We start from the raw sequence: 17,278 nt of genomic DNA, 5'->3' as shown, positions 1-17,278 counted from the left end.
ATTCATTCATGTTCATCAATATAAAGGAATTCACATGTTTAGTCTCATAAGTTCATAGTTATACATTAGTCGATAAACATCTCTCTCCTCCCTTCTCCAAGACATCTCACACGACATCTTGCCATTCCTCACCACCCTGGTCAACTCCTCCCTCACTTTAGACCTTATTCCATCTCCTTTCAAGACAGCTACTGTAAATTCACTCTTAAAGAAACCCACCCTACACTCATCTGACATCCGAAACTACAGACCTGTATCTCTTCTTTCATTGCTCTCTAAAACCCTGCAACGTGCCGTCTGCAACCAACTATCCTCCTTGACTCCAGTCAGTCAGGCTTCAGGACTGCTCACTCCATTGAGACGACCCTCCTCACAGTGATCGAGTCACTTCGTGCTGCCAGAGCCTTGTCCCATTCGTCTGTCCTCATTCTCCTCGACTTATCTTCTCCCTTTGACAAAATCAACCACCAAATCCTCCTCTCTGCTCTGGCTGAACTTGGCAACGCTGACTCTGCTCTAACCTGGTTCATATCATACCTGACAAATTGCACCTTTCAGCTCACATGGAATGGCTCCTTGTCCAAACCCTGCTTTCTGGAAACTGGTGTCCCTGAAGGCTCAGTACTAGGACCACTTCTGTTTTCACTATACACTAGATCACTAGGCTCTGCAATCACATCACATGGAATCTCTAACCACTGTTATACAGATGACACCCAGCTGTTCCTCTCTTTTCCCCACCCTCCTCCAACACCCAGGTTGCAATGAGCATGTCAGAATGAACTCCTCTTCATCCCTGGGAAAGACTGCCCTTGCATGGCACTGTCAGTCAGTGTCGAGGACATTAACGTATCGTCTTCATCAACTGCGAGGAATCTGGGCATAATCCTCGACAACAGAATATCTTGCAACCCCAGCATCACTGCTGTAGCCCAATCATGCAGATTTGCCCTCTACAACATCTGCAGGATCTGATCTTTCTTCAGAAAGGACGCAATGCAACTCCTGGTCCAAACACTGGTCATCTCCCGCCTGGACTACTGCAACTCACTTTTGGCTTGACTCCGCGCCTCTACGACAAAACCGTTGCAGCGTATCCAGAACACTGCAGTGCACTTTCTGTTGCAGGCTGTATCTGATTCAAGATGATGGTGCTGGCCTTCAAGGCCGTCAATGGAATTGCACCTATGGACCTCAAAACACTGGTCATAACACACACTCCAGCGCGAGCACTTTGCTCCACTACATCAGCAGGCCGGCTGGTACCACCATCACTGAGAGCAAACAAAGGTCGCGCAGCGAAGTCACGACTCTTCCTTGTTTGGGCGCCTCAGTGATGGAACAAATTCCTGACCAATGTCAGGACAGCAGAGTCACCTGCCATCTTCCAAAAAAGACTCCAGACTCACTTTTTCAGAAACAACCTCAACCCTGCATAGCCCCTGCATACCTCCCACCCCCCTACCTCCCACTCTGCTTACTGCTCATACAAGGGATGCACTGGATCCATGATAGACCAAACTCCATATTCTCCATCTATAGAGTGGTGCAGCAATAACATATTTTTGGAGGCTAAACCTGAAGGTTGCATCGCCCTGGTTCCCTCCACAAGAAGTCCATGGGATTTTTGAATTAGATTTTGGATCTGTGACAAACACAAGTTTGTGATTCTTACATGTTTTGTTTGTAACTAAAGTCTGGTCACATGCTGTCCCCTGATTGCTTTGAGTATATATTCGACAGAAAAAACAAATAAAAAAACAACCAGTCAGAGTCACAGAACATAGAACAGTCCCACTTTTTTTAATCAGTCCTTTTTTACATGTAACTTCACTGTTTTTGCAAGAAGCCATCTTTTACTCTTTTAGTCTATTTTAGTTCATCAAAACTAAATAAAGTTTCACCAGGAGAGTCACCGAGTGCGTTTGTCATTCAGGTCTCTGGATTCAGCAGCTCAGAGAGCTCTGTGCTGTTGTCAGGAGCTGCAGGTCAGAAACAAACAACCTGTATTGAACTTTTAAAAACAATATTTACAGGAAACAGTTCTAAAAAAGGTTAAAATGACTGAAAGACTTAAATCAAAGTGCTAAAAACTTTCCTTTTTCTCTCTCACCTTTCTTCTTTTTGTAAACGATGAATCCAGCAGCACCGATGAGAATGAGAGCAAGAACAACCACTGCAGCAGTGACAAGGACGGTCATGTTACTGGGCTTCACTGTTGAATACAATAATAGTTTATTATTACTGTTTTTGTTGTTGTTCCCATGCACTCCCCTTCAGCAGCCTCTGATCTCACTCTTACCTTCGTTGGTTCTGATCCGATCTTTCTCCAGTTTGGTGATGATTTCCTCCTTCACACCAGAGAGCTGAAACACACAGTTGTACTTCGTCCAGTCTTCAGGTGTGACTGATGAAAGGTTCAGGTCAACACTCATCTGGAAGGTTCCATCGTGGTTGGGGAGGATCTCTCCGTGGTCCACCTCCTCATGAAGCTCCTCTCCATCTTTCCTCCAGACGAGTGAGGCTCTGTGAGGGTAGAAACCTGTAGCGAGGCAGCTGACTGGAGAGGAGGGAGTCTTCTGGAGGAGAGACACTGAGGGAAGATCTGGAGAGGAAAGAGAGAGATATTCTGTTCTTATGATTCACAGTCAGGTCGTCAATCACAGTGTCAATGTTCAGTGGAACTATTTCTGTTGTGAAACACTGAAACTGTAAAATCACTTTCTTTAAACTAACTGTGACATCACAGTCTGAGCTTTGATGGTGAGTGATGTCACCCGAAGATGTCTGTGATTGGTCAGGACTAAAACAAATGTAAGCACTACAAAAACAGCTGATGTCAGACAGGTTGGATTAATAATACAATCAGGGTTGGGAGGGTTACTTTAAAAATGTAGTCCGATACAGTTACTAATTACCTGTTAAAAAATGGAGTCAGTAACGTAATCCAAGAACCACAATATTAAAGTAATGTAACTTGATTACTTTAAATTACTTTTGGATTACCTCAATACAAATGCAAATAAAGACTTCCTCTGAGGAACACATAAAGCAAATTAAAAATTTAATTAATTGTAGGGTATGTTAGATTCATTCAGTTTTATTCATTGACTACTAACTATTCAGCTGTATTCAAGAATTACATCACATATTATAATAATAATAATAATAATAATAATAATGGTAACAATTATTATTAGTGTTATTGTAACTACTAGGCCTATTTCTAGTAATAGCAGTAGTAAAACACCCCCACATACAGGATGTGTGTCACTTATTTGTCCCCCAAAGAATGATGTGGACTGGCAGTTGGAGAGTGCTTGTTCACATCCTGGGCATTGCCGAGGTGCCCCTGAGCAAGGCACCGACCCCTAACACTGCTCATTGGGCGCCGTAGCATGTGTGGCTGCCCCTTCGCTCATCTCCTCTACACTGCATGTGTGTGTTTGTGTGTGCGCACCTGTGTGTAATGTGAGTGGAAAAAGGAATTTCCCAATTTGGGATTATAATAGTATATAAAAAAAAAAAATAAAAAAAAAATAATAATTACCCATACAATTTCCTAATATAATCATGCTATTTTAATATCTTGTTGTGATCTAAGTGTTAGTGACCCATTTCAGTCACTGCAGGTGTTTCAGGCAATTTTGTAACGTACAAGGCTCACAAGGTGGCAGTAGCTACATTTCAATTGCCTATGGGGCCCTCGCAAGTCAACAAGTTTTCCACAATGAAGTCCGTGCAAATGTTTCACAATAAAAGCCTACTGAGCTATTTATGCTAGAGGACTTTTAATTTGAGACGGACACAGGAAGTGTTGAGTTTGTATTAACAATGTAATGTCTTTATTTTAACAGGGCAAACGGGAGCGAACCAAAACGAAACTTCAAAACTACCAAAAAACCTAAACACGTACCATCCCAGTCACCAGCAGCACCACCCACAGACCCAGTAGTAGTACCTAGTTGCAGCAGCAGCAGCAGCAGTAGTTGAAACAATCAAAGCCCGAGCCTGGTTAGCAGGCTAACTAATGTTAACTTTAGCTAGCAGAATTTCTGTGTAGCTAGCTAACGTTCGCAGTTTCGCTTACCATTAAATGTTTCTTTAAATTAGATGTGGAGTCCTTGGACGATGACAGTGTGTGCACAGCTGGGAGGCACAGCTTGCACTGTACAGTGATGTTGTTCCCCCTTACTTCTTTAGAAACCGAGTAATGGCGAAATTTCCACGCAGTGAAAGCATTTTTTCTCTAGTGCTCGAGGCCATAATGAGCCGCCTGGCTTCACTTGAGAGCAGAGCGTGGTTGTGACTGACTTGTTGTGAACTGTAGTAATGTGTGCGTGCGTGCATACGGCATTGCCGCATTGGCAAGTGTTAGATTAATTCATTCACATTTATTAATCATTCATCATTATATATTTTAATTGTAATCCAACTAATAATCCCAATTTTTTCCAGTATCTGTAATCTGATTACGTCTTTTTTTTCTGTAACTGTAACAGAATACAGTTACTGTTTCTTTGTATCCTAATTACGTAACGCCGTTACATGTAGTCCATTACTCCCCAAGCCTGAATACAATGACAGTTCAGTCTGAGCAGCCTATATGAAGATCACTGTGTCTAATAAACTACATCAGGTCAGGTGATCCTACCTGTTCTCAGCAGAAAGCTCCCCCCATACTCCACGTACGTCTTCAGCCGCTCTGGATGAATCTGAGTGAAAGCAGTCTTATAGTGTTCTCTCATATCTTTATCAGCTTCCCATATCTGTTTGGCGATGACAGCCTCAGGTCTAAGAGCGATCCATGTAAATGTATTTGGATCCAATTCCAAGAGGTCTTCTCCATCATAACCAAACTGAGCGAAACATTTGACCTCTTCAGTCTCATCATCCCACTCAACACCTCCCATCTCTTGTAAAACATGGACTCCTGAGACAGAGACAGAGACTGTAATTAACACTGATTCACAACTGAAACATTCAGTGGAAAGGTGATCTTAAAAACATTGTACATTGTGTGATGACTGCTATTTTTTTAGTTGTTTGTTCATGAATCAGATTATTATCAGTAGTTTGTGTTTAACAGCTTCAGCAACAAGTCTAACTAGCAGCTGATTAATGTTGACATGATGAATGACAGGTAGTGGCTGGACCACTGAAGACAAACTGATATGATGGTTTACTTTACATGAATCTCTATTTCAGGTTATGTGTAAAATAATGTTAGAGTTTGAACTGATTGGTATCTTAAAGGAGAACTTCGGTCGATTTAAACATGCAGCTTCATTGCTCAAGCTACCCTTGACTTGCCAGCACCGAAGACGCGAACAAATTTGGTCAAGCCATTACAGAGCTCCGTGAACGGAGACTTAGCATTGAACGCTAACAGCATGGGGTCAGAACTTTACACTGTGTTTTAAGCGTCTTAACATGCTCCACATCTCACACCAAAAGTTATGCAACATCAGCAGACACCTTAGCACACAGCACTGTAGCGTGTATGACTCAAACTGAATAAAAAAGTAGTTAAAACAGTGTGTTTGTGCAAGCAGCTACTTACCTGTTTGTTGACATCCGTGTCTTCCGGTAGCTAGACCAAACTAGTCGATCCGTCGAGCGTGCACTTACTCCCTCACTGGCGGAGACGGAAACGTAATCCAGCATTTTCGTGTTTATGTTCATAATGCACATGTCCATGTTACAGCCTGTCATGAGCCATGAGCCTTACAATAGCCTGTTAAGCCTGTTAAGTGCACACTCGATGGATATGCTAGTTTGGTCTAGCTACCGGAACACACGGATGTCAACAAACAGGTAAGTAGCTGCTTGCACAAACACACTATTTTAACTACTTTTTTATTCATTTTGAGTCATACACGCTACAGTGCTGTGTGCTAAGGTGTCTGCTGATGTTGCATAACTTTTGGTGTGAGATGTGGAGCATGTTAAGACGCTTAAAACACAGTGTAAATTTCTGACCCCATGCTGTTAGCGTTCAATACTACATCTCCATTCACGGAGCTCTGTAATGGTTGGACCAAATTTGTTCGCGTCTTCGGTACTGGCAAGTCAAGGGTAGCTTGAGCAATGAAGCTGCATGTTTAAATTGACCGAAGTTCTCCTTTAAGGCCCTGGGTCACTTTGCAACTAAGATGCAGAACAGTGAAAAGTTAAACAGACTATAACATGTTTCATACTGTACCTTCACTTTCAATGAAGTGACTCATCAAACTGTTTGTGTAAGCTTTGAGGGAGTTTGGCAAAAAGTGGATACATCTTTGTTTGTGCCACTCGAACTGCTCAGGATACTTTGTGAAGAATAATTTAGCAGTGTCATGTTTCACGTCCACCTTTTTGTTGCTGTCACAGTACCCCACCAGACGTTCATCAATCTCCAGTGTCCCCACAAATTCTGGGAGGTTTGGGATTCCAGTTGATGCAGTTAGGAAATACTTCATGGAGTGTAGCACTGCAGGACAAACAAATGGGATCATAAATAACACTAATCATAAGTATGAAGCTAAGAGAAAATATAAATATGATATGAAGTGTGTGTGTTTGCTGCAAAGGATCAAAATGCAAAAGTTTTAAATGTAACTTGCAGAACAAACAGCCTCCATTCAGTATGAACACACACTCATCATTACACTCAGAAATATGATGAAGTCAGTGTCCATCCATCCAACCATCCATTTTCGTCCGCTTATCTGAGGCCGGGTCACGGGGGCAGCTGCTTGAGCAGGGACACCCAGACTTCCATCCAGCTCTTCCGGGAGGATCCCAAGGCGTTCTCAGGCCAGCTGGGCGAATATAGTCGCTCCAGCGTGTCCTGGGTCTTCCTTGGGGTCTCCTCCCGGCGGGACATGCCAGGAACACCTCCCGAGGGAGGCGTCCCGGGGACATCCGAAACAGATGCCAGAGCAACCTCAGCTGGCTCCTCTCGATGTGAAGGAACAGCGGCTCTACTCCGAGCTCCTCCCGGGTGGTCACCCTATCTCTGAGGGAGCGCCCCGCCACCCTGCAGAGGAAACTCATTTCGGCCGCTTGTATCCGGGATCTTATTCTTTCGGTCATGAACCCAAAGTTCATGACCATAGGTCTGACTTACTGCCGGCAATGCGAACCAAGCTCCTGCTCCGGTCGTACAAGGACCGTACAGCCCTTAGCAGAGGGCCTCCAACCCCGTACTCCCGGAGCACCCCCCACAGAATACCACGAGGGACAAGGTCGAATGCTATCTCCACGTCCACAAAACACATGTGGACTGGTTGGGCAGACTCCCATGAACCCTCGAGCACTCTGCGGAGGGTATAGAGCTGGTCCAGTGTTCCACGGCCTGGACAAAAACAACATTGTTCCTCCTGAATCCGAGGTTCGACTATCGGCCGAATTCTCCTCTCCAGTACCCTGGAATAGACTTTCCCAGGAAGGCTGAGGAGTGTGATCCCCCGATAGTTGGAACAAATCACTACCACTACCCCGGTCTGTCAGTCCAGAGGCACTGTCCCCAACTGCCACGCGATGCTGCTGAGACGTGTCAACCAAGACAGCCCCACAACATCCAGAGACTTGAGGTACTCAGAGCGGATCTCATCCACTCCCGGTGCTTTGCCACTGAGGAGCTTCCGGACTACCTCAGTGACTTCAGCTTGGGTGATGGATGGGTCAACCTCTGGGTCCCCAGCTCTGCTTCCTCTATGGAAGGCGTGTCAGTGGGATTGAGGAGATCCTCGAAGTATTCCTTCCACCGCCCGACAATGTCCCCAGTCGAGGTCAACAGCTCCCCACTGTAAACAGTGTTGGTGGAGGACTGCTTCCCCTTCCTGAGGCGCCGGATGGTTTGCCAGAATTTCTTCGAGGCCGACTGGTAGTCCTCCTCCATGGCCTCCCCAAACTTTTGGCCTGCCGGTACCCGTCAGCTGCCTCAGGAGTCCCCCGGGCCAACCAGTCTCGATATGACTCCTTCTTCAGCCTGACAGCAACCCTTACTTCCGGGGTCCACCACCGGGTTCAGGGATTTCCGCCACGACAGGCACTGGAGACCTTACGGCCACAGCTCCGGACAGCCGCGTCAACAATGGAAGTGGAGAACATGGTCCATTCGGACTCAATGTCCCCAGCCTCCCTCGGGATCTGGTCAAAGCTCTCCCGGAGGTGGGAGTAAAAGACCTCCCTGACCGAGGGTTCCGCCAGACGTTCCCTTCAAACCCTCACAATACGTCTGGGTCTACCAGGTCTGTCCAGCTTCCTCCCCTGCCAGCGGATCCAACTCAGCACCAGGTGGTGATCAGTTGACAGCTCGGCCCCTCTCTTCACCCGAGTGTCCAAGACATACGGCCGGAGGTCAGATGACACGACCACAAAGTCGATCATTGACCTCCGGCCTAGGGTGTCCTGGTGCCACGTGCACATATGGACACCCTTATGCTTGAACATGGTGTTTGTTATGGACAAACCGTGACTAGCACAGAAGTCCAGTAACAAAACACCACTCGGGTTCAGATCGGGGAGGCCGTTCCTCCCAATCACACTCCTCCAGGCAACACTATCGCTGCCCACGTGGGCATTGAAGTCCCCCAGTAGAACAACGGAGTCCCCGGTTGGAGCACTCTCCAGTACTCCTCCCAGGGACTCCAAGAAGGCCGGGTACTCTACACTGCTGTTCGGCCCATAAGCCGAGACAACAGTGAGAGCCCTATCCCCGACCCGAAGGCGCAGGGAAACGACCCTCTCGTTCACCGGGGTAAACTCCAACACATGGCGGCTGAGCTGAGGGGCTATAAGCAAGCCCACACCGCCTCGCCGCCTCTCACTGCGGGCAACTCCAGAGTGGAAGAAAGTCCAGCCTCTCTCAAGGAGTTGGGTTCCAGAGCCCAGACTGTGCGTGGAGGTGAGCCCGACTATCTCTAGCCGGTACCGCTCAACCTCCCGCACCAGCTCAGGCTCTTTCCCCCCCAGCGAGGTGACATTCCATGTCCCTATGGCTAGAGTCACCATCCGGGGATTGGGTCGCCGGGGCCCCCGCCCACGACAGCCACCCAAATCGCACTGCACCAGCCCCTTCTGAACCCTCCTGCAGGTGGTGAACCCACTGGAGGGCGGGCCCATGTCGCTCGTTCGGGCTGCAACCGGCCAGGTCCCGTGGGGCAAAGACCCGTCCACCGGGCGCTCGCCTGCGAGCCCCAACCCCAGGCCTGGCTCCAGGGTGGGGCCCCGTTGACGCCATTCCGGGCAACGTACACTTCCTCGATCTTAACTTCTTCATTAGGGGCTTTTGAACCGATCTTAGTCTGACCCGTCACCTAGGACCTGTTTGCCTTGGGAGACCCTACCAGGGGCATTAAGCCCCGGACAATATAGCTCCTAGGATCATTCAGGTGCTCAAACCCCTCCACCACGATAAGGTACCGGTTCAAGGAGGAGTGAAGTCAGTGTGACTCAGTTAAATCAGTCTGATCAAGTTGAAACAGGTGTATAGTCAGTAATGGGCCAAGTTTAGACAAAATACATTTTCAGTCAATGTAACATTACTGTCACAACAATGTCTCAGACAATGAACCGTGATGCCATCAACTATTCATTTATCCAGAGGAATCAGGACCGTCTAAAAGTTATTTTGGATTTTGTACTGTTGTGTGTCAAACAAACAGAACTTTGATGAGCCCAGTTGTTCAAGATGAGCTGCTGGAGTCAGCAGCCTCTTTGCTGTTCAGGATCAAAGCTGAAGTCCTTGAACCAGGCAGCTATTATGTCCCGATGGCAGACGGGTATGAGGATGAGTCAAAGCTTGAACTCGTAGCTGTTAGTGTGAGATTTGTTCATGCAGGGAAAATAAAAGAACAGACAATCAGATTCAGGGACGAAATTATGTCAGAGCAGATATTACAGGTGATTGAACCACTGCAACTTGACCCATCTCTGTGTGTTGGATTTAGTTTAGACGGTGCCTCTGTTGTGTCAGGAAACAAGGGAGGTGTGCATGTGATTATAAAACAATCTTTTTCTCGAGACGTGAACGTCCACTGTCACTCTCACAGACTGAATTCGGTGTCTCGCAGCACATTAACACATTCTTTGATACAGTGAACAATATGCACAGTTTCATGAGAGGCAGCAGCAGACATGCAGGTTTGCGGAAGTGCAAAAAGAGCTCCATCCACGACACCATGCTCGAAACTTGAGCGATTTGTGGACACAATCTGGATTTACGAATCTGGAGCAGTGAACAGAATTTCAGAATTTTTTTTTGAAAGGGAGAATTATTGAAGTTGAATGATTTTGACACACAGGGTTTACAAAGCCCAACATGATCAATCTCTGAGTGCATTGACCTATTTGAGGGACTAAAGGAGAGCCATGCTCAGTTTAGAGATGATTCGGAGTGTGATTTTATGCCCTACATAACCAGGCCCCTTCCTACCTCACAGACTTGCTCCACCACCACACTCCATCCCGCAACCTCCGATCATCCGACGCTAACCTCCTCTCACACCCGCTCAGGACCAAGCACTGCACCTGGGGCGACAGAGCCTTTTCCATAGCCGCCCCCTCCCTCTGGAACGCCCTCCCCAAATACATCCCTGACTGTTCTAACCCATCCACCTTCAAATCATAACTCAAGACCCACCTTTTTAAATCTGCCTTTAACCTGCAATAATAGATATTTTCTCTGTGCCCCCCATCAGTTTTTGTAATCACAAACACACACAGTTATTTGCACATTGTTTGTTTGTCCTTATATGTACTTTTCATTTATTTCTCTATGTATTTTTCCTCTGTTTTTGGTTTTATGTAAAGCGTCTTTGAGAGCTGTAAAAGCGCTGTATAAATAAAATGTATTATTATTATTATTATTATTATTAACTTATGAAGCTAACAGAACAGCTGATGCAGAAAAATGAAATCAAGAGCTGGGACCAGAGAGAAACGGCTTGTTGGATCTGTGCCCACAACTGGTTTGAGAAAAGCAACAAGTGTGTGAAATAATGATGACATGACTCAAACACATCTGGAATGATATCCTGACAGACAGCTGACAGAGCTGGACTCTTGTTTCCAGGAGGATCAGTACAGTCCAAGACATTTACACAGAAGGACTCTGTGGACCTGTGTGATCACTATCTCATCTCGGTTGAGGATGCTGAATTAACAGTCACAAAGTGCAATAAAGTGGTTAATGAACAGTGTTGTGCGCTGTAGAGACGATGTACTGCTCCCCTGGAAGTGAAACTAAACTCAGAGGAAAGAGTTGAGTGGACTGTGAAATTTAAAGAGTTTAAAGGTTTAAAATGTGATCTTACCTGCTGATGAAACGTGACAGAAGAGAAGCAACAACAATAACGTTCTCATCTTGATTTGATGAAGATGAGTGAGTGAAGGACCGAGCTGGATCAACTATTTCCTGTTATTTTATCATGGCAGAGAGAGGAGAGAGAGTTTTTGTCCAGAGAACAAAAATAGTCCAAACCACCTACAAGTGATCTGGTCCTCACCAACACCCCTCACCTTAAGTAAAGTGTTAACAGTGAATAACAGTTTATTCAGCAACATGGTTACCTTAAAATAGCCCCGACCACAGAACGGGGGGATCAGCTTTTCCAGTGAACTCCCTCACTTCCTTCCTTTTTCACATAACTATGGTGATTTAAAACAAAATGATCAAAACAGCTTCGAGTCAGAGATTGGGTCAGACTGAAGAGGTTTTTTTTTCTGAGCCTGTCTTTGAGTTCAAGTGAGCGACACTTGATGGTAAGACTTGCATTCATCAGGTGGAGGGAGCGTGGGGATCCTCGTGCACAGAGATGCATCTCTTGGCCTCTCGCTTGAAATCAGACCACTTTTTTTAAACTCTTCCAAAGTCTGCGGCTCTGAACTCACAGCGCTTAAAGCTTCTGTCACTTTCTGCCATTCCAGTTAATTCACTTTGTTGCTCAGGCAAAAAAAAAAAATGAATTGGGGGAGGGTCCAAAGAACAATATTAGTAATGTCGGATGGTCTCGCTTTCTTATCACATGAAACGGTAGATTCACCCCCCTCCCACCACAGTACATTCTGAACAGTCACTCCTTCAGTGAGTCTGAACTAGAGAGAGGTGGATGAAGCCTTATGGAGCTTTTGGGCTTCAAACTCTGCAGCATATTGACATCTGGTGGCTTGTAAAGATACAGCAGCCCTTCATGACTGGAGTCTCAGCACCACAACACTCTGATCTGAACAGTTTGTGTGTTATCATCAAATCTGTCATACTGTTGCATTACATGTAGATATTATTGTGCATTATGTTACAGTAAAATAATGAATAAATGTCCAAGAAGCCTGTTATTGGTGTAGTTGAGCCTGTTGTTGGCTCATCGTGTGTTCTAGCTTCGTCTTGAGTGACCAGTGCTCATTAGAACAAACAGATACACACTTTTTACACAAAGAAAGAAAAATCTTCATGTATAACATTTGCCAAATTAACAAGCAGGCTCAAATATGAAAGAATGTGTTGTATACAGCATTTCACTAAATGCATCACATTTCAAAACTGAGCTTTTTTAAAGGGAGTCCGGAGAATTTCTCCGCTTCTGTCGCCAAGAAGTAACAGGCTTTTACAGCGATGGTGACACTTTTTACAAGGAAAGAAACACCTCAATATTTTGTACTCAATGCCGAATTTACAAGAAGGCACCAAGGATTTAAAATTTGCTGCAGCCATTTCACAGAGTTTATTAAGATTCTCCTTGTGATGCAACAACTCCTAAAATCACTGGATTTTAACGGAGTCTGGCATGTTACTAGTGATTTCACACGGTTATACACACACAAACACACACACACAGCAGCCTGTGTAAAGTAGATCACAACAACAGCTTTATAATTTGAATATGGAAAGGTATGACAGAGAGAGAGAGCGACATGGTATATATTACATATGGACATGCACAATTCTGTTCAGTCAAAATGTATTCATGTTGCACATGTCACGAATTGGCAAAATCTGACACTGCACTTCCTTAAGTCCTCAGCAACAAACCTGCCAAGTGTGAAGTAGAGTAACATATTAACAATTATAAGATTACTGTCACTTAACTAAATATTTAAATATTGTATATAATGACTGTGACATACTTAATATCTAAGTGTTATTATCTTAATTACGGGACAAACACATGTAACGGAACATTTATCAACATTCATGCTCATACGAGAGACGCATTGGCTCCATGATAGACCAAACTCCATATTCTCTATCTATAGATTGGTGCCGCAATAAACTATTTTTGGAGACTAACCCTGAAGTTAGCATCACCCTGGTTCCCTCCACAAGAAGTCTGTGAGATTTTTGAATTAGATTGTAGAAAGAAATGCAGAAAATAATCTCTGTGACAAACACAAGTTTATGATTCTTACATGTTTTGTTGATCAAGATAATCTTCACAGATGAAATCAACTTTTGTGATTTTCAAAGCATAAATTAAATCTCTATTAGTAAAAAGATAATGTTAGGCTGTAAACAGACGACATCACAGTCACATGACTTAAATGTCACCACCACTAAGTGTCTTATTATATGATTACTATACATGTTTTCTATAAACTGATCAATGAACAAGTTGTACAGTTAGAGATAGAATAGTTTGTAACTAAAGTCGGCCTGTAAAGATGGACTAGTGAGATTCATCAAACACTTCAACGTATAGCATCACATATTTTGAATCTCCTTCCTCTCCTGGGTTAATCTGATCAGATCAGATCAGAAGGAAAATTCATCAACAATCAGTACACAGTAAAATGTGGCAACAGTTGGTTTCACAGTATTCATGTTGAATGATGTTTGGACTATCATTGAACTGCAGTGGGTATCAGACTGGTCCACTACAAATGTACTGAGCCCTCTGACAGGAGACACTATTCTCTAACCCTGACCTCAACATCTTTAAGCTGCCTTTAAATCCTTCACTCAGCCAAACAAACAGCAGAAACTCTGCAGTATGACTTATCTCCAAGTTAAGGTTTTTAAGGTGCAATGTGTAAGAATTGTTGTTGGAAACATTTAAAAAAACACAAGTAAATTAAATTAACAACAGGATGTAAACACAGTAAATGACAGATTTGACATTTCTTAATATTCATTAGTTTTTTCTGTTGCTAATCACAAAATTACTTCATTTCAAAGTTTGAACTCTGTTTAAGCAGAGGGAGTCAAATTGACAACCTACCTCTAAGATTAAAAAACAGGTGCAGTGATTTTTCCTGTACTTTTGGAAGTGTCTTTCTTTTTAAAACTAACAATCTAAGTGGAGAAAAAACAACAGCATTTTCTTCTTCATTTTCACTTCCATTTACTCTACGCAGATAACTGACGGCACACCAACAAATCAGGTGCTGTATCGTTGGCAACTGGACTTGGTTCAGTACCACGTCTCACCCAAGAGGCTTCTTCAGCTCTAACTAACTGGAGGGGAGCTGCAGGCTTTTAAACTCTGTATGGGAGTGTCCTTACAGAGTCATTAAGGACACTTTTGAACTCTGAGTTTCAGAGTTCTTAGGGCCACTTGTGGTTTGTCGGTCAAACTGGCCTTCGTGTGGGTTTCTAAGACTAGGTGAGTCCAGATGTGAATGGTTGTAAAGCTGTCTGAAGAGAGAACTCAGTACAGCTTGTAGGTGGGTGATAAGGAACTTCTTAGGCCAAGATGTTTATATTGTTGTCCTTAAAGGAATGATGTTTCTCCATGAGATGTAAGTGGACAGCAGAGTCCAAACTATCTTACATTCACATGGTGAGGTGTAGTTTTTTCTAACTCTCTCTTACTTAATGATAATAAGGGCTGCATCATCTGGCATCACCTAAGTTGTACATCATTAGAGGAAGAAAACAACAATCAAACAACCAGTCAGAACCATAGAACACAGAACAGTCACACCTTTTCAATCAGTCCTTTTTATATGTTATTTTCTGCCTTTTCACCTTCATCACCAGAAGAGTCAGTGTGTTTGTCATTCGGCGTTTGATTCATCAGCTTCAATTTCTCTCTCCCTCTGTAGTAGATAAAGTGTTATCAGAAGAGTCACTGGGTGTCTTTGTTGGTAGGTGTCTGTTGTTGAGCTGCTCAAACAAGAAATACAGGAAACAGTGTTGAAAAAGTTCATCTGCACAATAATGTGACACATGTTTTAATCTAAAACATGAAGTGTGAGTCAGATCAGCTGAAATAGAACCAAAGTAAGTTTTACTTACAAGATGGAGGGCTGATGGCTGAAATCAAAACAAGACAAATAATTTCAGTCACAGCTGTAAATGCCAGATTATCTTTAGTCACTTTATTCCTCTCTTCTACTCACTCAGACTGAGTATCTGTTTATACTCAGTCTGTTTACTGCTGACTGTATTTACTTTCTCATCACTTCTGTCTTTAATTTATACTGAAATCTTTTTCTCTCTCACCTTTCTTCTTTTTGTAAACGATGAATCCAGCAGCACTGATGAGAATGAGAGCAAGAACAACCACTGCAGCAGTGATGGGGACGGTCATGTTACTGGACTTCACTGTTGAATACAATCAATTAAGACTGGTGCAGATGAAGCAGGTTAGAACAGATCAAAACAATGAAATAGTTTTTTATTTATTATTGAAGATGATCTCACTCTTACCTTTGTTGGTTCTGATCTGATCTTTCTCCAGTTTGGGGATGATGTCCTCCTTCACACCAGAGAGCTGAAACACACAGTCGTACCTCGTCCAGTCTTCAGGTGTGACTGATGAAAGGTTCAGGTCAACACTCATCTGGAAGGTTCCATCGTGGTTGGGGAGGATCTCTCCGTGGTCCACCTCCTCATGAAGCTCCTCTCCATCTTTCCTCCAGACGAGTGAGGCTCTGTGAGGGTAGAAACCTGTAGCGAGGCAGCTGACTGGAGAGGAGGGAGTCTTCTGGAGGAGAGACACTGAGGGAAGATCTGGAGAGAGTTCAATGAAACTATTTCTACTTTTAACAGAGACAACAATGTAATGTCAGACTGACTGGAGTGAAAACACAACAGCAGTTCAGTCTGAGCAGACTGTATAAACATGACTGTGTCCATTAAACTACATCAGGTAAGGTGATTCTACATCCTGTATGTGGGGGTGTTTTACTACTGCTATTACTAGAAATAGGCCTAGTAGTCACAATAACACTAATAATAATTGTTACTATTATTATTATTATTATTACTACAACTTTTATTGTAATATGTGATGTAATTCTTGAATACAGCAGAATAGTTAGTAGTCAATGAATAAAACTGAATAAATCTAACATACCCTACAATTAATTACATTTTTAGTTTGCTTTATGTGTTCCTCAGAGGAAGTCTTTATTTGCATTTGTATTGAGGTAATCCAAAAGTAACTTAAAGTAATCAAGTTAAATTACTTTAATATTGTGGTACTTGGATTACGTTACTGAGTACATTTTTTAACAGGTAATTAGTAACTGTATCGGACTACATTTTTAAAGTACCCCTCCCAACCCTGTATATATATATATATATATATATATATATATAAATATATATATATATATATATATATATACATAAATATATATATATATATATATATATATATATATATGTGTGTGTGTGTGTATAAAGTAAAGATAAGAATAAAAGTATAACATAAAATTCATGGAAAATAAAATCAAATAAGATAACTGTAGAGAACTGTAAAGAGGATGAATATAGATAAAGATAAATATATAGGACTGTATATGGCATTGTGTTTTCATACAGTGGATAAATGACATTAGCAGAAATTATCAGTTGAATTAAATTTAATTATTGCACTTAAGACTTAGACTTAGACAACTTTATTCATCCTTTTGGGAGGTACCCTCAAGGAAATTGAAGCTCCATGTCACACACAGCACTGTTACATGTAGAGGATCAAGAAAGAAGAGACACCAAGGTACCCGACACCCATATAAAGATAGAAAACCAATACAATATATTATACATAGATATATAAATATATATATATATATATATATATATATATATATATATATATATATATATATATACATAAATAAATATATACATATATAAATATGCAAGAAATATACATACATACATTTAAAATATACATGTAAATATACATATAAGTACATAAATACAAAATAACACTGTAAGAATATAAATATATATATGTACATACATATATACACACACACGTAAAACTGTACACAGGTACACAGTATCTGCTATGGTTCTGTTATTATTGCACATGGTTTTTCATGAACAGTCTGGCATATC

The 17,278-nt window shown here is 42.8% G+C and overlaps 1 protein-coding gene across 2 annotated transcripts in view; it reads right to left on the bottom strand.

The window, feature by feature from the left end:
* Window positions 1-1,854: 1,854 nt before the first annotated feature.
* Window positions 1,855-17,278, bottom strand: part of LOC115578593 (major histocompatibility complex class I-related gene protein-like) — a 50,409-nt gene continuing 34,985 nt past the window's right edge. Inside the window, exons 6-8 of one of the 2 annotated variants that reach the window (XM_030411639.1) lie at window positions 15,431-15,527; window positions 15,224-15,241; window positions 1,855-1,982 (exon numbers count right to left, since the gene is read on the bottom strand). In XM_030411639.1, the coding sequence (XP_030267499.1) occupies window positions 1,933-1,982; window positions 15,224-15,241; window positions 15,431-15,527 (165 nt within the window). In that variant the 3' untranslated portion in view covers window positions 1,855-1,932. The remainder of the gene's footprint in view (window positions 1,983-15,223; window positions 15,242-15,430; window positions 15,528-17,278) is intronic. The other variant, XR_003983487.1, reaches the window with a different exon arrangement.

The sequence above is a fragment of the Sparus aurata genome, chromosome 3, assembly GCF_900880675.1.
Source record: "Sparus aurata chromosome 3, fSpaAur1.1, whole genome shotgun sequence".
NCBI classification, from domain to species: Eukaryota; Metazoa; Chordata; class Actinopteri; order Spariformes; family Sparidae; genus Sparus; species Sparus aurata.
The sequence above is the reverse complement of the archived record's forward strand: the minus strand, read 5'-3'. Positions and strand labels throughout refer to the sequence as shown.